The sequence below is a fragment of the Sipha flava genome, unplaced genomic scaffold, assembly GCF_003268045.1.
Source record: "Sipha flava isolate LNK unplaced genomic scaffold, YSA_version1 254_pilon_pilon, whole genome shotgun sequence".
NCBI classification, from domain to species: Eukaryota; Metazoa; Arthropoda; class Insecta; order Hemiptera; family Aphididae; genus Sipha; species Sipha flava.
This window is the reverse complement of record NW_020272907.1, coordinates 63,909-90,222: the sequence shown is the minus strand read 5'-3', so window position 1 is coordinate 90,222 and position 26,314 is coordinate 63,909. Positions and strand designations below refer to the sequence as shown.

Genomic DNA, 26,314 nt, shown 5'->3' with positions numbered 1-26,314 from the left:
TAGTGTTGTGTAGTCATGTGTCCAAACACGCAACCATCGTCGCTGATAATGGTTGGTATGTACTGTGTATACCGTATATGTATATGTATGTTAAATGTTACACCCCGAGGACCATAAATTTGACGTTCGGTCGACTAACGAGCGGCCGCCAAAGGACCCTCGGAAGATATACGACGACGCGAGCGCGCATCGCACACGCAAGACCGTGGGCTCTCGGAGAAAACAAAACGAAACAAACATTATTATATAAGGGGGGAAAAAAAACGGTTTTTTCCCGACCCTGTTGTTAAAAAAATGAACGTACGGAGTGCAGTGCTAACGTCCTTTGCCCTTTCCGGAGAATATCGTTTTGTCGAGACTCTCCTGCAGCGCCGCCGTCGGTCCAAAGGAAGCCGCCCCGAGGACCGTTGCGTAAACCGTCTTTTCAACGTCCTTGTACCATTGTCCGGGATCGTTGTAATACGTCACATTGTACGGCGCACACACAACGGCGACCCGGCGCTTTCGCCGCTAAAAGGTTTTACGATAGCCATTATACAATATCTGTAATATGTGCCACACGAGCCGAAAACGTGACATTTGAAGTCTTTATTATCGCGTTACATTCCCGTGTGATCTAAATACGTTTCGGCTTGGTGCGTATACAACTTTAAACATTCCATATACGTGTGTGTGTGTGCGTGTGTGTGCGTGTGTTCTGTGTACATTGTGCGATATTGTTATACAAAACGGTTTCCTTGAAACGATATTATTGTGTTATGCCGTTTTTCCGGCTAGACCCGTTGACGCATACCTCGTGTATTGTTACTACTCGGAACTTAATATAATGGAAATCATTACAAGATGAGAAGATACACCTTTAATTTTGTTACGCTCTTATCTTGTAACGGTAAATCGATAAAACCGTCGGTAAAGGAAACGTGTTTGTTTTCTTTTACTCGTACACAAACCAAATGCGGTAACGCCATACGATTGTAACACTGTTCAGAATAGTGGCGTACATTCAATCTTGCTGGGGAGGAGAGGGGTTAACAAAAATAATCGTTATCATTTTTTTTTTCTCGTTGCACAGATAAATAACAGCTGTAAATTGATATTATTTTATACAACTTTTTTACCAATTTACAGTATACTTTTACATTACAGTAAATTAATAGGATGCACCGTAGCTCCGCACAAATAAAATTATTTTGTAAATCCGCAACTACGCATGCACTGTAATTCCGCACGGTCAATAAAATTAACGTACCGTAGTTCCGCATTCTAAAAATTTTTTAACACCGAAAGTTCACATGCATGGGCATCCCCAGACATTTTTCTAGGGAGGGAGGCAAAATTAATTTAAAAAATAAATGAAAAATTTTTCATACATTTTATCTATAGTAAATTATTATATTTCGTCATTATTAAAATTATGAATTAAAACATTACTGACATTTATGTATAATGTACAATTAAAACATCACTTAAAAAATACATTAAGATAAAATAGTCCGATTATTATTAATGATAGTTTTCATAGATAGCCGTCAGCCGTGCGTTGACATAATATGTTATGGAAACTTAGTAGGCCTATTTTTAGAAACTAATTTATCATTTGGAATTTTAACAATTTCTGTGGAAATAACATTATTCCAGGGGGGAGGGCAAGTGCCCCGTCTTGCTCCCCCTGGGGACGTCCATGTCCGCATGGCATACAATTGTGAGACCTTTCATGCCGAATTCGGTAATTTATTTACATCAGCATATCCAAATAGTGCAGTTTTTGTTAAAAACTTATTAGCTATGCAGACTGATTCTTACATACGAATTAATTCTGCTAATAATAATGAAAGTAGGATAGTTAGAATTAAACAAAAAACCAATATGAAATTTATAAATAAAAACATAGTTATATAACGACGGCCAAATTAATAGATATACATTTTTAAAAAGTTTGGCACCATTTAATAATATTTAGTTTTAATTTACATTATAATTTTATTACATTTAATTTTATACGAACGACGACGATATTTGTTGTAAAACGTCTTTATTATTATAAATTTTTTTAGTTTATTAGATTTTAGTTGTTACTACAAATAAAAACATAGAATTATATAACGACGGCCAATTGATAGAATACTGATTGTTTTTTTTTTTTAAATGATGTACAAAAATGTATACAAAAATTATGTGCGGAGTTAGTGTAAAGTGTAAAAAAAAACCTTGTATGCGGAGTTTAGGTGATATATTACAAAATGGCCACAATGCATGCGCAGTTACAGTGCACCGAATGAATAGCTGTTGGAATATAAAAACAGCATAGGTAGTTAACAAAACTTTTCAAACATATTTATTTAATTATTATAATATTTGTATAGTTGTAAATTTGAACCCGGACCCCCTCCCGTATATACGCCACTGGTTCAAAATGTCCTCCGTCAGTCACGTCTAGGTCGTATATTATACGCAATTGTACAATGGATAAAGAGTTTAGTATTTAATTCGTCCTTTTCTTATGGGTATGATGGGTACTTTGTACACAAAATTACCAGTGCAAACACAGGCATTTTACATCACTCTCATCACAGATCATGCAGGATTTCATGCCGAAAACTATGAACACTACTGCACGCTAAGCCGTACATTTTTAGTGAATTTATGTAACTATACCATTAATATATTTTAGAATAATTACAGAACATTTTACCTTGTCTGGATTTTCTGAACGGTATACTTTATAACTTATAAGGACGTCGCTCACCAATGTTCACGTTACCTAATGTATAGCTATATACACGTTATCTAACTTTGGTCAGACATTTCGTGTGGTTCGTGTCCTAACCTGGCTATAGCCTAACATAGATTATAAACAATATAAGCAACATTTTAAAGATGTTGAATTAGAAAGATAATAAATCCCATCGAAAACTGAAAAACTTCATTAGAAGTGATTATATGGATGCAAAACGAGGTAGCCTTATGTGGATGGAAACTATAAAATAATTTTGAAAAGTGCAATAGTCAAATTTCATTAGTATTTTAACTCAGCCTTTTACGCAATCATCGTTTGACTTTGGACGTTGACTGTTTTTAAATTGTATTTTAACTCTACAATAGAATTAGTCTCTGTAGATTTACAATGTAGTAATAATGTAGCATACGTAAACTGTTATTTATATTATTATTTTGAAAACGTTGGCTTTTGTTATACGTTGTACTACAGTCATTTAACAATGTCCGTTTCAGTAAATTCGTACGTAACTATAAAAACTACTAAAGAGCAAATTTATTATAATCATAAAAAACTCTGTTGTAGACGCTAAAAGATTACCCGTGTACATACGTACGTATACCTCATGTGTACACAGAAGAACATAATAATAATACTTTTGTGTACACTTCTGCAATACAAATGGCTTTTTAAGTGTTGTGTGAAATTATTTAGCGATCTATTTAGTACGTGAAAAGAACGAGCGTGAAAAATGCATCCGTGTTACCCTCCGATGGTGTGTATAATATACATATGTATACAATATCATCCAGCTCTATAGAGTCCGCGTCAATACGACGTGCCATGCGTAAAATACGATTATGTGTATTATTGGTGGTTAAATGCCACCAGCAGGTAGGTACACAGAAGCACATTCGAGGTACCCGCACGAAACGTGTCAGTTTAGCGATCTACGGGGGAGGGGAGGGGTCGATGGGGGTGAGAGTAGAGAAAAAATGGAATCAAAACATACCGCACTCGGGTTCGTTAAAAAAACAGTCAACCATTGAACACGACGATATCATTGTGTTGACGACCGGATCCTCATTTTTTTTCCACAACATTTTTTTCGCACGCGTAAATAATAGGTGTACACTCGCACAGCGTGTGGCAACGTCTCGTCGCGGACGTCCGGGGCTAGGGAGGAATTCACTCGGAGTGGACAACGAGAATACACAATAAACATATATCATGTACTGAATGAGAAACTGACGATTGTGCGGGGGGCGGGGGAAAAAAAAAGATCGATAATATAATCCGGAAGAAATGTACAACAACCGGGCACTGTAACCATTATGCGATTGTATGCAAAACCTTGTAGCTTAGGTGCACGACTGTCCGTTTTACTCTCGCAAATCGACCGTCATATTATATTATACACCATTCATCAGTGTCAACTGCGCGCGTGTGACATCGCCAAACGACACAAAATAATTTATAATAGCGCTATTGTGGCAATGCGGTTTTCACGTAGAATTGGGTGTCGGCTGCGAATAGTACAATTTATAATAATAACAAGTTCGTCGACAGGACACCGCACCGCAGCCGCCGTCGGAGGACTTCGACTGATGCGTCTGTCGTGCGTGCAAAGAACACCATTTACTTTTATACATTTTTCTGCAACAACGATCTTCACGACTACAACATGTTATTATCACATCGAGCTGAATTGTACTGTTACAACATTACACTATACACTTCTGCAGTACCGTAGTAAAGAAGTCCGTGAATGTTAGAAAAAACAATTACTTTTGTACTTGGTGTATCTAATACACTTCACCGTACATATTAATTACTCTAAAATACAATTGTTGTTTGTATTTATACATGATTCATTATAATAAGTGGCGTAATTTGGACAGCACGAAGAATATATGCACATACGTTTTGTAGAATTTACAAACCATCAAGGTTATTGGCCCTCCGTTCAGGGTTAATGGCCCGCGTATAAAAAAAAAAAAAATTAAATTACGTCGTACTATATTGATTTGATATTACCGGGACGCAGTATAGCGTAAAACTGTAGGTGAATATTGCAACATCACCACGCGTCGAAAAAAGTTTGGAAAAATTATGCAATGTGGTTTCAGAGTACACGATACTGGGAATGATAATAAAATCATACAAAAACTCTATTTTGTATAAGTTAGAGGTCGTTGTTGGAAAAATAAGCCATGAGAACAACATACAAATGTTAGTGAGGTTTCAAATAAAATAGAAATACCTAAATAAGAGTAAAGAAAATATCATATTAGTTTATTTAAAATTATTTAGCAGTGGTACCAATGATTACAGAACATTAAAATAACAGTGATAATCAGTGTTGAGACTTATATAGATAAATTATCTAGATAGATTTTTTGTCGTCTTATATTTTATCTAGATAAATAATACTAAGTTATCTAATTACTTGTCTAAGATGATATTTTTACTTATCTAGATAATTGTCTGTATTCTTGCCAAGATTAGAGTTATTTTTATTCTTGTACGGAGACAAATCCAACAAATCAGAGATCATCAAAATCGGTCCAGCCGTTAGATATGAATTATAAATTCTGTAACTAACCTGATTTTCTTTTATACATATAGATTTTATATTCATAATCATAATTTGTGTATTAATAAGTAATTATTATTTCTTGATATGGCATTTTGTTAGTATTTTCATATCGGGAAAATATTTATGGTATTTTTAAACTTAATTTCTTATTTTTCCATGGAAATTCCAAATATAGTAGGTATTTGATTTTAGTGAACACATGTCACTTATACGCTGAATAAACGTTATTACTTCACTCTTGGAACCCGTAAAGTCGTAAATACTTATAGAATAATGAAAATCATCAAATTAATATTTTATGGAAAACAATATTGTTAACTTAAAATAATTTTCTATGTATTCTGTATTCATCCTGATACGTACAGAACAATTTTCATTTTTCTTTTTTTTTTTTGTATGTAACATTTTAGTGATTAATTATCATTAAATATTGTACATTATATATAAATACTGCTTAATGTACACTATATTACTACAATAAACATTAAACACCTAGGTACCCATTGATAATAACGATTATAATTGAGTCTTCATAGATATTATTAGAATATGAAATATTGACCAAAAAATAACATTTTTTGAAAATATTTTTTTTTTTATCTATTGTCTTTATCTAGATGAATTTGGACATATTATCTTTCATCTTTATCTAGATAAATTTTGCATTATCTATTCTCAACACTAGTGATAATACATCAATACTTGTATAATTCATGTATATTAAGACTTTATAGAAATGATAGACGATCAAATCGTTGATTGAAGTCTAACAATGTAAAGTATAAATTAAATACTATATACTTTTTTCACGTTATTATGTTTGTTTTATTTAACTATTTTATTTTAATCTAAATATACAAATATTTCAATGAGTGCTACGACTCCAATAATCTTTCATATGGGTGACAGTTGTCCTCCCTTATCCCGGAATCGCTAAAATCCCTATACATAACTTCTGTTGATTGTAATATTCGGAGTATTTAACAAATCGCAAGTATTTTATGAAATTAATTATTTTTTATTCATCCCACTAAACTAAATGCTATTTTAAAATTGAACAATTACTCAACCATATAATTCGTGACAACTAAATAATAATTCGACGTGTGACGTTTATATTCTATTATTATAGTGGTATAGATTTGAAAAAAAAATATAGAATCATGTATAACAATGTAATATCTGTGTTTATTTTTACGTACGATTCTTTATAAATATTTCGTACATTATATTTATCAAAATTCGTTGTTTACTGTATTTTGTAATTATCTTGACTTACATAACATTTGACATAGGTAAACGTACGCGTACACAGGTAGGAGAAATAGTGCGTTTTCTTATTTCGTGTTTAATCTTAAAGCGTCCCATACACGGTCAATAATATTGAATAATATTTATATTAATAAATGTTTGAATAAATTATTCAATTTTTATGACACACAAACGATCAATCATATCCATCAATATAACGTTCAGTTTCGTTCAAAATATCTGGCGAAGAGAACGCGGTTGTTGCTATTGCTCTTGTCATGTAACTTGGAGAAAAAAAACATTTCTTAACATCGTCCAATGCAGCCGTTGTAAAACGTTGTTGATATTTTTCCAATATAACCCTATAAACGTAATTTTTCTTTGATCTGTCTATGTATTCATTACATTTTACTTCTCATCGTGCTGAATGATCACAGTAAACTTCAATACATTCTAAAATAAAGTTTTGTTCCTCGTTTCTACCAAAAAAGTAATTTTTACACACGATGGACACGCGAGAAGACAGGCATTCGTTATCGTGACAAATTTAGGAACCATACTGACGGAATATTGTCAATAGTATTTTGATGACTGCGCCTAACGACACAATACTGTTGACTATCGATAAACATCGAAGTAGTTTTGATTGTTTCAACATATTGATCAGGTCTTCATACAACCCACAAACGATCAATATTGTATTCAATACCATAAACAACTTCCATTATTATAATGTTAAGCACGTCGTCGCGGTGCACCAATATTAATGTACAGCAGGGCTTATTCTAAAGCCCAGTTGGGCTTATTTCGCGTATTCGGAAAAGCTAGATGCGCACTTGATAATAAACTGCGTAATTGATTTGTAATCGAATGTTGTTTAGTGTTATTTTATACAATACATTATGATTTATGAGCAAAGTAAAAAGGACATTTATTAAAAAAAATACTTTGAACACGAATGTAAATTGTTTTAAATCCTTTAAATAAGTTACATTTGAAATTACTTCACCTAAAAGCTACACATTTTATAATTTTTAACTATAGTTTGACAGTATATTTTGAGATAATAGTACTATTTTGATAGGCTTATTCAAACAAAATGCGTAGTTGGTAAAAATCCTTAGAATAATCCCTGATGTATAGGTACGCTTATGCGTGTTTGGAATCGATCGCGTTGATCACGGTGGTTTAGTTGGTTGCATCCAAAAACCACACACATTTGATTTTAACTCCAAAATGGCGCTGCAACTCGTTTGCGCATATTCAAAATTTTTCACCTGGAAATCAACGACTTGTTTGCGCACGACGAAATCAGTCATTTACCTGTTACCTGAAAATTAATAACTCGTTTGGGCACAACGACACATTCACACACATGACACGTGTATACATATATCGTCACAGACTGCAGTACAAATAATATTATCTTAATATTATCTTATAATCGACTATGTAAACCGTAGATTATATAAATTTGGATTTTCCAAACAACTTTTAGCAAAGTTTCGGTAGGTATGGACTATGGATATGGACGGTACAGTGGTGACTAGTGTGTTGAAGACGTAAACTTGAATATGGCGTAGAAATTTTTAATATTTTTGAATTTCGGTGAGGAAAACGATGTTTTAATGTTGATAGTTATAAATTTAGTGAATACCGTGTTTTAATGAGAGTATGTTCAAATTTTAGATGCATTAATAAAAAATGTCTTGCGAGTGTTATTGATAATAAATCAAACAAAATAAAAAAAGTAACCAACTCTCATAATCGTGAGAAATATAATAATCAACGATAAAAAGCAAACGAATTTTGACGCTAAGGATTTTCGTCATAGGTAACCAAAATATATGTGCGCAAACGAGTTGTAGCCCAAAAGGTTGGTAAATAAAAACCGCACACTATGGATTGGCAGGTAAGGATATCGTACAGCCAAATACCACACAGTTATAGTAGGTAAACACCTCACTATATATTGTATTAATAATAATGTACCTATTTTGCATAGACGAATTTTTTATATTTAATTTTAAAGTTAATTTTTACATTTAAAAGTGGTATAACGTAAAGTTAATATTCATACATATATATTATAAAAAAAAGTGTTTGTATAAATGGATTTTAAAACTATTGATATTGCCTAATAAAGGTTGTGAGACGGGATAGTCATAAAGGCCTAATAAACCATAAGAAAAAAAAGAAGAAGAAGAAGATGGTAATAAAGAGGGCAATTTTTATTTATACATATTTTAATTTTTCAAAAAAAAACGTCGGCAAAAAAATTTAGCCACAAACATTTTTTTATATTTTTTTAAATTTTTCAATGCCTGTATACATTGTACCTAAATAAATTGTTTTTGAATAAATATATAGTATAAATAATAAATAATAAATTATATATCATTATAAAATGTGCGGTTTTTGGTTACAAGAATTTGGAAAAGTGTGCGGTTTTTCCTATATTTTATCAAAAATGTGCGGTTATTGGAGTCGTCGGTTTAGTTGTGTATTTTTAATTATTCGTTCAAATCGAACGGGTCCAACAACCCAATCATTACATCGATAATAAGTTGACGAAACGGTGTTTCAAGCAGTAGTACTTAGTAGAGATCAGCCCGGTCTCGGGTCAACTCGGACCGGGATCGGGTTAGGTCCGGTCCGGTCACATGCTGAGATATTCTTGGTTTAGGTGTGTTCAGGGCTGGGAAGTCATATAATGGGTTAGGTTTGGTGTAATCATAATATATTTTTAATATCACTGGTGTGGTTCGGTTCGGTCTTTTGTTCTTTTGGTCTGGGTTAAAAATAGTTTTTTTTTTCAATTTATTTCTAATTATTTATAAGTAGCATAGGTTAGGTTATATTATGTTCGTATTTCTTGAAATTACTTTTCACTACGGTCATTTCACTCTTCATGTATTATCAGTTATTAATATTATTTTCCCTCCAGTCAAGAAATTATAAAAATAAACGTTGTTTACTGTTGAATATACAATATAATACGATATACAAATAATACTGTGAAATTGTGAATGTCTAAAATTGTTTTATTTTATTTTGTTCGTTCATCGGAGAAGCATCGCCACATCGATATTTGATTCATCCATTCCACGAACATAAAAGTAAGCATAAGAATTTAGTAATTACTTATGTAGTATATTTATATACCTAGTAGTTATTTCAAGTAATAGTTATTTGGCCAATTATTTAGGAAATGACTAAAAAAATATGGAAAATTATTATCTATTCAATTTATTAAAAAAAAAAAAACCAAAAAATAAAAGTTTTAGTGAAATTGTCACTTATGAAAATTGTACAATTACTAAAAATCCTTAATTGCCGATGAGTTTAATAAAAATTTTGCCAAAGTAGTCATTTTGTTGATTTATTTGGAGTACCTATATCTAATACTGTCTGTTACAATATTCATTTTAATTTTTGGAAACCAATTACTGCCAATTCACTTCTTTTTCATGCAAATAAAAGAATATTTCTCTTACATTATCTATTCTTATTTTTTTTTTACCATTTTTTTAAAATCTTTTTGTGATATTGTTTTCAATAATTCAATAATTTATTATTTTCTCAATTCCTGCAACGTTTTGTATGTCAAATGCAATATTACATTTTTATTATATTCCTAAAAAACTACACTAAAAGACGTATTTTATGGTGATTTTTTTAAAAAAAAGAACTACAATAAATATTGTAAGACTGCAAGACTCTTGCAGTGTGGGTCTTGTTTTGGTCTTGGTCTTGCTGCAAGACCAAGACCAAGACTGCAAGACCAACATAATTTTGCCCATCACTACCACCAGGCAACACGGTTCAACCAAGAAAAAAAATATATAACAAATATTAAAATATATAATTCTGATTAATACTTAATTTGATGATTTGTCAATGGAACGACACTTTTTTATTTTGTTTCTGATTAATTTATTTTATGTGGACAATCCTGTTTAGTTTCTAAATCACCATATTTTTCATGGTTCGGGTTTATATTAAAAAATAAAAACGGTCCTGGTCCGGGTTTTCATTATCAAATAAAAACGGTCTTGGTCCGGGTCGGTTTTTTTTTTTTTAATATAAAATCCAAACTGGGCTGATACGGGCAAAAATTATGAGCTTGGTTCAAATTGGTTAGGGTTGAAAAATATATTTTAGGAATTGGTCTGGTCCGGTTAAACAAAACATCTTAAATATTTGATCTGGTCCGATCCCATTTTTATAGGACCGGGCTGTTCTCTAGTACTTGGGGTTGGTATATTTTGCTGTGGTTAGCCGAACTCCGTTCTGGATTAATCGCCCGGCACTCATGTACCTGTATATACCGCGCGCGCGCATACACACACACACACACACAATATATAACATGTACCCGGTATAACATACCGCGCGGACGGTTGGAATTCCTGCGGTGCGTTCGACTAGTCTCCCCTGTGACTCGACGTCATCGTCGTTGACGTACGCCAAGCGACTTCCTCGGGCCGGTGTGATCGATCGTTTCGTCGTCGCCCGTCCAACTCGGCCAATCATCGTCCTATCCGCTACCCGTTCGTCGTCGACTAAACGTATTTCCGTTGCAGTGTGTGCACATTGTTTCACGTTGTAACATTGTTTACGAATACAACATTACATAACTTATTTAACATTTAAATACCTCTCTGCACGTGGCAACGAATCGTAAGGGAGTGGGACGTGATACGATCCAATTACCGTTTTGAGCGTTCCGTGTACTCGTCCGCAAAATCATAAATCAGTTGTATTCGCGCACGTTTAATATTAAGTCACGTCATTGCCAAACAAGACCGTGACTTCTCGATACTTTTTAATTAATATGTGAGCTGTGCACCGCAACAGTTAAATGATATATTTTTAAGAATCCAATATTATTATTCGTTATTGATTTTGCGTTGAAACCCGTTTTCTATGTGAATCGAGTAGAAAATTATAAAATATGTGTGTACGAGAATGTCGATTATCGACTGAGCAGTGGCGAAATTAAGGGAAGGAAGAGGGGATGATTCATCACCGAGCGTACAATTTTAAAGAATGTCATTTTTGTAGTATATAATCTAACGTTGACAACTAGTTTGATATTTTTAACTTGGTTACTGATAACGTGTTTAAAACTCATTAACTATGATTATACAATCATGGTTAATGAGTTTTAAACATAATTAACATACGTTAATTATTAGAAAAAAAAAATGTAGAGAAGGTATTTCAATATTGTTCTATGGTAGGGTGTAATTTTAACATTTTCCTAGTTCCGCCTCTGCGACTGAGCAAATATATGTCGCACTTAATCTGTCGCACCATAATTTAGGGTGACTCAAAAAGAACACAGGATTTAAATCTGCTATAAATTAAATTTATTTTTTTTAAAAAACATAATAAATTTATCGTTATTTTTAGGGGAATTTAAGGTTTAACGATGAAAAACAATATCGGGCATATGACCCTCCCTACTAGCCCCACAGGCGATAATTTTTTTCCATAAAATTTACCATCATTCGATCACATATTTCCCCTATCAAGTTCGTTAAACTTAAGTTTGTAATTTTCAGTTGTATAGATTAATCGTTCAATAATGCCGTTATTATTACATACTATGTATAAATATAACTTGATCAACCTACAACACAAATCAATATTATGGTTTACAATATTTCAATTATTTACAATATTATAATATAATCAAGTTCATATTATATATACTGCATTTAAAAAAAAACACTATTCGGTGAACTTTGAGGGTAGGTACTTTACGCGTTGACGATTATTTTAAAATTAAGTGTTATTAGTTTTTCCGTAGGAAAATACTCTCAGGAAAATGATAGTGAAACCAAAGGTTCAATATGTGCTTTAATATCCTCCACCACCAAATCCACCCATAAAATTACAAGTTATAATTGAAGCTGTTGGTTCAACCGTTTCACTGTGAACGCCGTGCGACCGTCTTGTAACAAATAATTTTAAATAAATCCATTAAAACAAGAAATAACTATTCATAGTTTTTGTGGTCGATAATAATGATAAAAAACACGACTTTGTATATCGAATCAGTGATTAAATATACATAGGCAGACGCGGATCCAGCCTACCTTAACGGGGGGGGGGGGGGGCAGATTATAAATAAGTATACATATTTAGATACCTATTGCTAAATACGAGTATATTATATTATATTATATTATTATTATATATATATAAATAGTTATAAATGCAATAGTACAAAATGCAATTCCTGATTATTTATAAATTTATAATGAATACTTTTTTTTGGATGGTAAAGACGACTCACTTGAATCCACTGCAATTCGATTTTTATTTTCCTCAGTTGTTCGATCATCATTTTCCACAGTACCTACTTGCACTAGTTGCACTTTTTTTTTTTAAAAAAAATGTGTAATATCGACATTTTTCCTCTTAGACATTATGTTTTTGTTCAATAAACGAATAAAATGAAATAATTACAGTATAACAACTTACAACTATAATACAAACGTCACCAATTAAATTAAAAGAATAAATCGCGGTCACTTTTAACGGGGTATTACGAGAAATATAATTTTGATTACTAAGGAAATTATACGTAATACAAGTACGCGTGTATATCTACGGTTGTCAAACTAAAGACTAAGGACGTCCTCCCACTAGGGCAACGCGACGCGACGCGATTTTAAATAAATATCGCGTGATAATTGTTTGTCTTATAAAACACAGATAAATATATCGGGGACTTCCCACTGACGCGACACGATGTGACTACAACGCGACACAACAACTAATCGCGCGCGACTAGTGCTGTCAGTCGCTTAATGAATAGTTGCCACTATATCACTTGAATTATACTCGTGTTTATTTTATTATATTTTATTATTTCATTGTAATAGTATTATATAATATAATTATTATATAGATAACTATAATTATAAAATTATGTCGAAAAAAGAGTGCGTGTTAACTATAAACTTAGTTGAGGCTGTGGAAAAATATCCGTGTTTATATAATTACAAATTACCAGAATACGCCAGAAAAGATTTAACAGAAAAGGCATGATCAAAAGTTGCAGAAGAAGTTAAAGAAACAGGTAATACTATTTATTATTAGTTCATATTATTTATTGTAACATAATATGTTATATTATGGTATAAAGTAAATGTTAAAAATAAAATAAGAACAATGTACTAATATTAAAAACTCTACCACCCTACCTCAACACATCCAGAATATTCGACAACTAATATTATCGGTCATCGATATTAGGTATAGTATTTTGTTTTTAACAAATAGGTATGTATGAATTATATTTATTTATTGTATTAAGTAGATATGAAAACAATTTATGCAGTTTACCGTATTAATAAATACAAAATAATACAATAGCTAAATAATACAAGGCGGAAATGTGTCTTATTTTTCAATTTCTAGTCCTACTTTTTCTACAAGTAAGTTAAAACTTTCTTTCGACATTCGATAAAAAGATTGAAATTTAACGTCATCCCGTATTAATTCATTTGCGGCAACAAAAATACAATTAATATTATTCTGTATGTATGGATGTACCCAATATCTCCTTTTCGTTTTTCGTTTCTTGTGGTTTTGATAATACCAGTATAATGCAATGGCATCGTCATCTTCAGAGGACGACATGTTTGCAACTGACCAATTTTAGTTGCTGAAACATCGTCTATAGTGTGCAGAACTCACGAAATCAGATCGTACGATTTTTTGTTAGGCAACTATTTTTCTTAGTCGCGTCAACGTCGCGTCGCGTCGCGTCGCGTCGCGTTGCCCTAGTGGGAGGACGGCCTAAGGAATGTCTAATCTAATGTCAACAGTCAACACAACAATTATTACTGTTATAGGTACTGCTAAAAATAAACTGACATCTGTATTATAAATATGTATATTTTAGGCAGTCAGGAATAAGGAAGATTTTAATATCTGTAAACAAAATAAACATGGAATCTCATACTATTTTTAGAACAAAACTTTATGAGTCGGTTGGGCTGGCCGGCTGGTGGTTGTCGTCGCTCATACGGTCGCAATAATATTGTTGTTATCAACACTTCATATATTTATTTATATATATATATATATATTCATATATTTATGACATAAATTGTTATAAAAATAAAAGACGAAAATTTGTGACAATAACAATTAACAATACATTAGAATGGTATAACACAAAATAATGTAATTTAATAGTATAACAAATTAGATACAACACATTTTGATACGGCTGACGGGGGGGGGCGCCCCTACCGCCCCCCCTGGATCCGTGCCTGTACATAGGTTGTATATTTAATCTATGAATGCAGGTACTTAAAACAAATAATAAAAATAATAATACGTGGTTTTATATAATACATTTTATTTACCAATTGTGAGAACTGAAAATATTTAACGATCACAAGAAATGTCTACCAATTTTCTTTTTTTTTTTTTTAGATTATTTCAACGAAATGAAATAAGATAATCTTATTTTAATGTTATAATATTTCAACTATACATAATGAACAAAAATAATAATTTTTTTTATTCTGAGTAATATTTTAAATGGGGTAAACAACAGTTATACAAGTCTTACAATTAAGTGTTTCTAAAAAAACTTTTTTTTACAGAAGTTTATAAGTTGCCCAGTTTTTGATAAATAGAAGACAGTATCTACCTATAGTTTGCGATGGATTGTATTACATTAGTTGATAGTAAAATATGCTTTGAACCTGAAACAATAATTATTCGAATTGAAAATAGTGAAAAACAATAAAAAAAAAACATACTTTAAATATCTTATGTTTTTGATGCATTTTTGGACTTTATACCTTGTTGGTTAGAAATTACGTACGAGTGTTGATTATAAAGTTGTTTCAATGTCGTTATATTATTAAATTACAACATATTGTATAGGTATCCACCCTACCCCACCAGTAAAATCTGAGTTTAGACATAGTATAATTCTTATTTTTAAGTGTTTTTGGTTTTTTTTTTACTAACAAAGATACTAAAATACATTTTTTTAAAATAAACCTAATATTAATTATTTTTCAATTTTTTGGGTATTAATTTATAAGTTTGTATAGCATAATTTTTGGGATTGAGCCCTACTACTTATTCTCATGTGACGCTTTAGTTTTAAGGTAAACATAATTAGTATGTTGATTTGGATAGCTGAAAAATTGGTTAGTATTAAATTCAACAAATATTTATAAAAGTTCACACAGAGCCAGTGTCGCCGACCCTATATTCAAGTATGGCGACTGCCATAATGAATTATGTGGCGGGTGGGTACTGGGTGCTGGGTAGATGACACATAGCGTGGTACCCACAGCCCAATGTGTAAAATGTATTATGAAAGTATTAAAAATATTTAATATTTAACATTATTACATAAAAGCACATCAGTTGTGGTACGCTGATTACATTGATACAAGCCAGAAGACCGTTAAAACAAATAATACGATAACGATAGTGCGATGTGATGAAAATAAATATTATTTAATATATGAACACCTATATCGGCTATATCATAAATTATTGATAAGTCACAATATAAAAATATATATACATATAAATATATAAATTTATGTATATATAAATATATATATATTAATATAAATTTTGAATACAATATTATGGTAGGATTTCAGCCCCCCCCCACCGTTTACATCAATTGGTAGTTGGGTAGGTACTATTAAAATTTGATATCGCCGTACTGCATTTTTTGTAGTTCGTCGCCACTGCACAGAACTAGTTATCCACCAATTCTCTGAGGGGTGTCAGTCGACACCCCTGACCCTCCCTGTGTGCGCTACTGGGTATGTGCCAAGCAGAATACAAAAAAATAAGACATAAAATACATTATATATTTTTAAAATTATATTGATAACAAATTTAAATTAACAATCATTAACAATATTTAGTAATCAAGGCGCAAGTGTTTCACTAGGTATATATTATTCAAATATTATGATTCAACACGTACGTACTTTATGTGAAAACTATGAAAAATCGATACCGAACGATGTTTGAATACGGTAATAATAGTCATTAACCTCGAAATACGAGTAATAATCCGTGGAACGATTTATTTAATTTACGAAGAAAGACTTGTCTAAAATATGTCTGTAGCTCTACATCAATAGACTATAAACCTATAAACTCTATAAACCTTGGTTTTACATGCTTCTACACATGCGATAATAACGTTAATAAATGTACATGCCTACCTAATATTATTATCATATTACGGAAACGATTAATCGTGTTTAGGGTTTTCGATTTATTTCAGTTTTCAAAAGCCAAACAACTATACCATAAAAGATTTTTCCATATTCCTAATATTGTACCACAAGTCCGCAAGATGGTTAAAGTAAATCAATACGTTTTGGACTCCGACGTTCATGAATTTGCATGAATTTATTGCTTACATAAAATGATAAAATACAAATATGAATGACAGCATAAAGAGTTCAAAATGAAATTTCGCATATTTTTGCAATTTTAATTGTTTTAATACATACATTTAAGAATAAAATTATGTTTTACCGCATAATTATGATGATTACTGTCCAAAAATTAATAAAATTTCTTAAAAAATTCGTACTTTGAGTATGTTAAAACACATTTATTGAAAAATATGTGCAAAAATAAATAGTTATTAAGTCGCAAATATATAATATATATTATATGAAAAAAAAAATCGTGTTTAAAATAAAGCTGTACGAATGGCACGTTATTCACGTCCCGATAAAACTATACGGGCTATACGGGCAGCGTTGAAATTAAATTCCTAGAGTACTCACGGTTAATCGTTTTCTGCCCGAATACGCCGAACACGTAGAAATATTATGTTTATTTGTGGAAGCATTCAAAAAGTACAACGTATACAAGAAATGGTTTATTAAATTACTGAAATATACCTGGCCTTTTCCAATTTGAAAATATTTCCCAAATGTAGTGTCTGGCATCTGTCTACCGAATCAGTGATATCGTCTAATACTGTTGTGATTAAGTTCTGAAATCCGAGTACAAATTTTAGTTTTTTATGAGATTCAAAGCCGTTGTTGCGTAAAACAATTTCGATACGTAATTATAACAGAAATATAAATGCTTATGAATCGCACATTTAGATAGTTTTAATTAGTATAGAAAATAAATATTTTAAATTACAATCGTGACCAATAGTCGATTTATAATTGTAAGTTAAATATTTTTTACTTATACTTTGGAAATGACTAACGAATATTTAGTTCGAAAAATTTCACTTCTTCGGTATACGCTCTGTTAACAAATATACAATAGTTCAAGTCTTATGTTTTAGCATCATTTATTACACAAATCGTAACGTATTGATTATATTACATGTTTTGTTGAACTTTGAGTTAACTTGCCAAACCAAATACAGAACAGCAGCAGTTTGAACCTCTAAGGTTTCACTGTGTAATATGACTAATCCTAAATAAAATTATTATATTGATAATAATGATGCAGAATGAGAAAACTTGTTTCGTAGTCGCGCGTTCCATTATAACGATAGTACACGGGTATAATAATAATATTGTAAGTAGTTATTTAAACTTGCAGGTAAATTACACCTATACGTAATAACACGCGGGTAATATAAATTTTAAATGTATAAATAAAAGATATTTATAAATAATCATGGAGATAAATGCGAATCGATCGTATAAATCCGGTAGAGTATTCGGGCGTACCCGACTCGTTTCTAAAATTAATATTATATCCTTCTAAACTTGTTATTAGTACACCATCTTAATCTTTATGGTGTATTGGTGCGTCGGACTATTCCGAAACACCGCGCATTTCCAATTTGCTCAGTTTGATGTTGGCCTTCGCATTAATCTGCTAATAAATCGTTTTCGATGCGTTCTGCAGTGTATAATTTAAATATTTAAATATTTCAGTACGCATTGTTTTAATAATTTTATAAACTTCACACGTATTTGTAATATATACAATATAATAAAAAAACCACATAATATATTACATCTTAATATTTGGCATTTCAGGTTTCTGCAATATATTTTAAAACCCGGTAAGTCATCATATTTTATGTATTGCGCAATAATGTATACGTGTACAAATATTTTTGTCCAATGTGTTGGACATAAGCGATCCTTGGTACAGTCAGTGTGTGCGTAACTAATAATAAGTTGAAATAGATAACCTACACGTTAAATGGAGTCCGTATATACGTCAAGAATAATGTACATTGTTAAAAGTAGTTTAAATTCGTTTTTCCTTACTGGTTCGAAACCCAATATAAACAATATTGTAAATGTACAACAACTAATGACCGTGGTGCATGTTGAGACACTTTTGATGTGTTGACAGTCGTAGAGAACAATCCGCGTAACATTATAAAACCCTTATTTTTCGTGATACGTGCACACGGACAGAACGAACTTTTACGGCGCGCAAGTATAATAATATTACGTGCCAGTGGCGTATACAGAAAATATTTTGGGGAGGGGCTATTATGGACAGAGTTAAATTACCACTGCTATCTAAATTACTAACAAGATGTAGTAGGTATTTATCTACATTTCATTTAAAGAATGTCCCAAAAAAAAAAAAAAAAAACGATTTGACATTGGACGAAAATTCTAAATAAGCATAAAGCACCATTAAAATATAACATACGTTTAAAATATTTTTTAAGTTTTTTAAAACATTTCGAGGAGGGCTGTATTTCCGGGTCACTAGACCCCTCCCCTCTATATACGCCACTGTTACGTGCGACTTTCATTGAAAGACGGTGAAAACACGCGGTCGTCTACCTAATTATACCGTCGACCATTCGGGCAAGACCTAAAATTCTGTACGAGGGAACGTTGTACCGCACCGGGACGACCTCCGCGAGTACTACCTAACATACATGCATAACAATATGGTATACGTTCAACGTATCGTATGCATAATCGTACACAAACGCACCGTAATGTGTACCCAAACGCGTATAATTTATTCGGATATTTGTAGGGATGTGTTCGTGGGCCGGTCTTTAAAATTAACCATAGGAGTTGAATCAGTGTTTCAAGAATCAGCGACTCTGTTCAACCAACTTATCGATTTCAATTCACGAATCGGTGATCGCTAACCCCACAAACTGAACTGATGTACGGCTCTCGACGCTCGAGTGTCGTTGATACGACCGAACACGCACTCCAAGTAGTCCAATTGAACTGTTTAGAAAATTGGAATGTTGTTAAAAAAAAAATAAATAAAAATGATCGTTAAAAAATTGAAACGAATTTTTCATATAATACTCTTGAAAAGTATTATTTATGATTAAATATTATGTAACATCTTTAATTAAAAGGCACCACTGGTTGATAGCCACAGATATATTGATAAATGTTACAGGGCGAGTGCGTGATCGTATAATATCTATTGTAATTTTTAAATATATACGTATTAATTGTATTATTATTTAGTGTGGTTTAATGTAGTAAATCAGATTGTACATTTCAAACATTATTTCCATGTAAAAATCCATGACAATATTCGTAATTAGTTTCACGATACGAGATTGCGACAGGCCGATAACGATTCAAGTGAACAAAGAAATATGGACACGCGCGATTCAACCTGAGATTTGAATTCGGATTCGAACAAAAGAGTTGGAAGAGTTAAGAGTCGATTCACTGATTCAACTCATTAAACTCGTTGAAAGGTTCGGTTCACCAAAATTAGTCGAAATCCCCAGCCATGGTTATTTTCGTTGGCCGGTGCGCGTTCTCGGAGTTTTATCGTGTCGTTCGCGCGTCGGCAGAGAGTACGGAGTGAGAGAGAGAGTGTGAGAGAGCCGTCGGCGGCGGCGGCGGTGGTTGCGGACCGCGTCGTGGTCGTAATCGCGGAGTCCTTTTAGTAGCCGCCCGGGGAAAAACCGGTCGGCCACCGTTGAGGCGGCGGCGTCGGAGGCAACAACTGGCGTTTACGAGGGTAGGGCGGCGGAGGGAGAAGAAACAATCAGCCGCGCGGCGGCCGTAACCTCGTACGCGGTGGCGCGCCCAGTGGCCAACCAGAACGCTAACGGGCGTGGCCTGCGCCGGCTTCCGTGCGTTTCCCACGGCGCCCATTGGGTCCCCGGCCGCGGCCGCTCGCGCCCATGCACCTGCCGCCCCGCGCACGGCCGCCGTGGCCGCCGCCGATCGGGTAGCGCGCACCCGGAGCCGAGCGCGCGCCGATCCGGTGTTGTTCGACCGACTACTAATACCGTCGTCGTCGTCCCCGACCGAACAACGCGCGCGCCGTGCCCGGTCGTTACCATAGTCGTAGCCGTCGCCGTCGTCGTCGCTGCTGCTGCCGTCGTCGCCGCCGCCGCCGCCGCCGCCGCCGCTGCTGCCGTTGCTGCCGCTGCCGCCGTAGCGCGCGCGCGCACACACACGCACACACGCGCACACTCGCATACGCGTGCGCACGACCGCCGCCGCCGCGTAGAGACCGCTTCTGACTTTCGTGTGCTACAGTCCAGTGAGTTCCGCAATAATCACCACTTACCGCGGTCGTCATCGTCGTCGTCGTGCACCGCAGCAGTGCACACGCATAACTACGCTGTGCCTACGTCTTCGTATCAACACAACGACGTCTCGTCTTGCACCGCGCATGTGTACCGCGGTAGAAGTCCCGTTTTGTTTATTCATTTAATACAACCGCGCGGTACACGTACAGTAGTGCAGTACAACGGTTCGTCGCCGTCTTACCGTCTCCGCCGTGCTCTGATCCGCACGGGCCCACTCGCTCGTTCGCGCCCAGTTCACCGTGAGTATTACATTAAAAACCTCTTATTTTTATATTTTTTTTTTTTATTCCACACGATTGTTTCCCTCGTTCTCGTCTCGTGTCCTCCGACCCGTGCGCGCGTTCCATGTTCGTTTTTCTTACGGTTGTAGTCGCGGTCGAATGTCCGAAATAAAATCACGCGCACGGTACGACAATTATGATGACGATAACAATTATATGTGACGTACGTAACGCGCGGTGGTGACGAACCGCCGTCGCTACGCGTACAGGATGTGGTCGGCGGCGGCGGCGGCGGCGGCGGCGCGCGCCTCAACCCGTTGATCGCGGTTGGTGCGCGCGCCAAGTACGCACGCACACAATACAAATAATGGACTACCGGTGTTGAACGATCGAACCGCGCGCGTAACCGCGGTAGCGACGGTGCGCGTGGTTAAGGTGGAGGGGACGAATTAATGGCGGCCGCCGACGTCGCCGTCGCTGCTACCGGTGTTGGGTCGGCTACCGGACTCCGCCTATACCCCTTTACTCTATCCACCTCTGCCCCGCCGCCACCGCCGCTGTCTTGGTCTTCGCCGTCGTCGTCGTCGTCGTTTTCCGCCGCGCACAACGTCCGCACACGTAGTAGCGACGGTGACACGCACGCGGTTGCTCCCTGCGCGATACAATCATTTCGTCGCGGGAAACTCGCACGGGTTTTCCGACGTCTTTTTTTCGACCGTTATATTTCTTCCGCCGACGTGCGTGCAACCGTATCGCGATCTCGCCGCGCTCCATCGGACCTATAAATACACCTACGCAAATATTGACTGTACGCACCGCAGCGGCTGCCGTTCGCGGATAACAATATCCTACGTACGACTCCGCTGCCGTGTGCTTACGCGAGAAGTCGAAATACAAAAAAAAAAATAAAATAAGTATAAACGTTTACCTTAAATACCTGAGACTTCGTCGCCGGGGCATCGGTGGTTAACGTACGTATTGTGTACGGATAACCGTCATTGTACGCATTATCGGTTTTTTACCCGTACGACCTTTTCGTGTCGATATAACCCGCGCCCGTCACCATTATTTTTTCTCTCTGCCTCCGCCGACGTGCGGTGACATGTTATTTTTGTTGTACCGTCGTGGGTGTCGAAATCTCTTGTCACCCGTCGCGTCCGCGCCAATGATTAATGCGATTCTATCTGGTTTTTTTTTTTTTTATTGTTTACTCGTAATTTTTTTTCCTTTTTTTATCGTACCGTTGCGTTACTGCCTGTGCATGCGCGTACAGCGATGTGTAATACAGTTTTTCCCGTTCGCCCCACGCGCGCAGCTTACAAAATACGTGCCGTTATTTTTTTCGATGCGCCTTGAATTTCTCCCAGACCGCAACAAGTCGGTCATCGCTGCAGTACGCGGTCGTCGCAGATAAGTAGGCGGACGACGGCGGCGGCGGCGTCATTGTCGATCGCGTTTCGCAAACGCCTACTTAAAATCCTTGAACGACACCTATTGTTATTGTTATTGATATATCGTGTTGTTTTTTTATTATTTTTATTATTTTTTTTATTCCGCTCAAGCGTAGCAAGCGCGCGCGTTACGACCGAAAACATAAATTATACAATACATTCTCCCCTTGTGTATGTTATCATAATATGTGACTTTCATTTTGCGTCTGTTTATTTGTTATAGCAGGCGGCTCTCTCACACACACACACACACACACACACACACACATATATACACACACTTACGTACCATCGCAGTGTCATCGGGGAGATCGGCAGATTTTTCGTTTTTTTTCTTTCGATCTTTTCGTACAGGTATTTTTATTTTTTCAATTTCCGCTCCGTCGGATCTACCGTAAATAGAATACCGGCAGAAAAATCGCTGCCGCCGACAACAACACGTCGTGAACATAACACACCTAATATTGTCGTAATACATTCGGTGAACGTTCACGGGAAGCCACAGCCGCCGCTGCGCACCACCACCACCATCACCACCGCGGTCGCGTCCCCGTACGCGGCAAAGTCCACGGACACGATCGGCTCGCGGAGCATCACAGGGACGCTGCGGCCCCGTCGTCATCATGTACGCGGTAATACAGCTCGACTCGGAGAACCACCGGCTCCGGCCCAAAAGGGTCAAAATGGAGTTCGTGTGCAAGTACTGCAACCGGACGTTCAACAAGCACTATTCGCTGCTAATACACGAGCGCAACCATCTGCCGACGGTCAATTACCGGTGCGAGATGTGCTACAAGTCGTTCAAGCGGCAGGACAGCCTGCAGCAACACAGGTCAGTGTCGAAATCGCATTGAATCTCTGCTCGCGTGCCCTATCTCGCGCGTAGCACGCACGTCTACTACTACTACCGCTACTACCACTACTACCATTCTACCACTACTACTACTACTATTTTACTACTGCTACCACTATGTACTACCGCACTATATATACATCACCTTAATAATATATAACAGCTACCACACTGTATGTATACCACGTTTATGTTATACTGCACGAGTACAGATGGCCGCTCTATACCACTACTACGCAGTACTTATACATCCGTGTGCATTATTATATATTTATTCACTTGTGTACTAATACTAATACTACTACTATCGTTATATTATTATTTATTTATTTATTTATATTTTATCACTATTGTACCGGCTGTTTTTCTATACCTTGGTTCTCGTGTGCTCACGCACGTATCACCACTACCCGGGTCGTGATCCGCGTGTAATATTTGTAATATATAATGTGTAATCTGTATAATAATGTATAATACCCATATATATATTTATAATATACCGTGGCGAAGGCTTCGGCAAACACACGTGTGTTTAACGGGGTGTCCATCACTGTTCTTCCCGAGATTATTATAGTTTTTTTTTTTTTTTTTTTTTTAATGTACTTTTTATTATACATACGATCAATTGGCCGCCGTCATTGCTGTCTACTACCGAGAGTTCGTGTACCGAATTAAAAATGTTTTCATCCATTTATAATATTTCTTTGTATGAACATGTAAAAATGCGATTTTTGAAGTCAAACGTTAAATATGAGTAATTATATTTTATATTCGTGTTAATTTTAATAACAGCATCGAAAACTTAATTGTAACGTCGCAATAGCACTTAAAACACTGACATTGCACATAAATATTATTTTATGACAATAACGCCACCAATCGACTGAAAGATAAAATTGACTTCAAAAATCGGTTACGATCGTTTTACGGATAAACTAATTTTTGTATTATATTTCATTACACTATATACGTACAACTATTTAATATTTTAGATTATAATCTACAAAATACAAACGATAGCGATGTTATTATATATTATATACAAGCTCTGTGTGTGGTATTACATATTATTACTATATGGTGGTTGATTTTATTATTATACACACAAGTCTTCTGTTCTATAAATATAGGCTAAGTATATATAAATTTTTTACTTATATTCTTGAAGTATATATATATATATATATATATATATGTATTTATCATCTTTTATATTTCACATTCTGTTTTGAACAAATCCGATCGTTCGCCTTAAATACTTGATTCTTTCAACTCAACATCGGTTGAACTTTCTTAATGTTTACATATTAACATAAATTAAATTAAATTTAAAAAAAATATATATATTTCAATAAAATAAAAACAACCATTCTTATCTGTTATTAACATAGGGTTTTGGATTTTTCGCTATTTTTTATTTTTTTTTTAGATGTGGCCACTCAAGGTGAACTACGGATTCTTCAAGACAACCCTTTAATAAAACCTACCTTTCTAAATAAAACAATATATTCTATCTTAGGCCACATTTCTAACTATTTGTGTAAGAAATACTATTTTACTCTTCTCTATTTTATTTATATGTTTCACATGTAAAAACAAAAGAAATCGGTTGATATATAATTTACCTATTTTTGTTATTAATATAATAATACGGCATGGTCGCTTGTTTTACTAATACCGGTTTGAGGTCACATCTCACATAGACTATTATCTATATCTTATACTTATGAATGATCTCTCTAAAAAAATAAAACAATTTCTCACGAAAATATTATCTAATAATTGTGTGCACTAGCCGCATATATTATGAAATGTTATTTCTTCGATGTTTTTTAATTTTTAATTTTATTTTTATTTTTTTCTCGGACTTCTTTTGTTTATGGTTTTTATTTTTCCAATACAGATCAACTCATAGTCCAAATTACAGAGCTGGGTACGCATTGCAGCTTTGAAAAAAATTGTGATATGCTAAAATATTGGCAAACTGTTCTAATGAAGTATATGTAGATAGACACTAACTAGGTAGTTGTTAATTTGTAAAACTAATGAGATTAGATTTGAGCAGACTGGTCAATTTTTACTTTTTGAATTCAAAAAACTACACATTTGTAAAGAATATTAAACAAAATGTTTTATTAAATCATTATATTATAAATGTAATTCAATTAATAATTTATTAACAATATTATATGTTTTATTATAAATATTTTAAGTAATTTAAAAAGTCATACAAATCAATATTATATTCCTAATATTTTTTATTGTAAGACGTGGATAAATTAATGAAATATACCAATGTAATATAAAAATATGCAGAATAGTGGATCTATAGGGAATATTTCATACCCCACAATGAAACTATTTGTAAATTGAATTCCTTAAATAAAATTTTTCTTGGAATGTTCCTTAAAAACTTCTTATCTGAAATTCGCAATATTGGCAAATTACAATTTAAGAAATTATTTTAAATATGTTTAACGTTCTAAGAAAAGTGGGACTAGCCTGCAAAAAATTACCATTTAAGACAAAAATATGTTACTGTTTTTTTTTAACATATATATTTATATATATTATATAAATGTATGTTAATTTTATATGAATTAATATTATTTCACATTCTGTAAATATGTAACCAGTTATATTGTTAGAAATTATTATATATT

The 26,314-nt window shown here is 34.3% G+C and overlaps 1 protein-coding gene across 2 annotated transcripts; it reads left to right on the top strand.

Moving 5' to 3' along the window:
* The first annotated feature begins 20,924 nt into the window (after positions 1–20,924).
* LOC112684645 (protein drumstick-like) lies at positions 20,925–25,785 on the top strand. 2 transcript variants are annotated; one of them, XM_025556261.1, is made up of 3 exons: positions 20,925–21,365; positions 23,025–23,630; positions 25,555–25,785. In XM_025556261.1, the coding sequence occupies exons 2-3, from the start codon at positions 23,422–23,424 to the stop codon at positions 25,601–25,603; spliced, it is 258 nt and encodes an 85-aa protein (XP_025412046.1). In that variant the 5' UTR covers positions 20,925–21,365; positions 23,025–23,421; the 3' UTR covers positions 25,604–25,785. The 2 variants fall into 2 exon arrangements, with proteins under 2 accessions (XP_025412046.1, XP_025412045.1); XM_025556260.1 differs by having other exon boundaries at positions 23,022–23,630.
* The last annotated feature ends 529 nt before the right edge of the window (positions 25,786–26,314 follow it).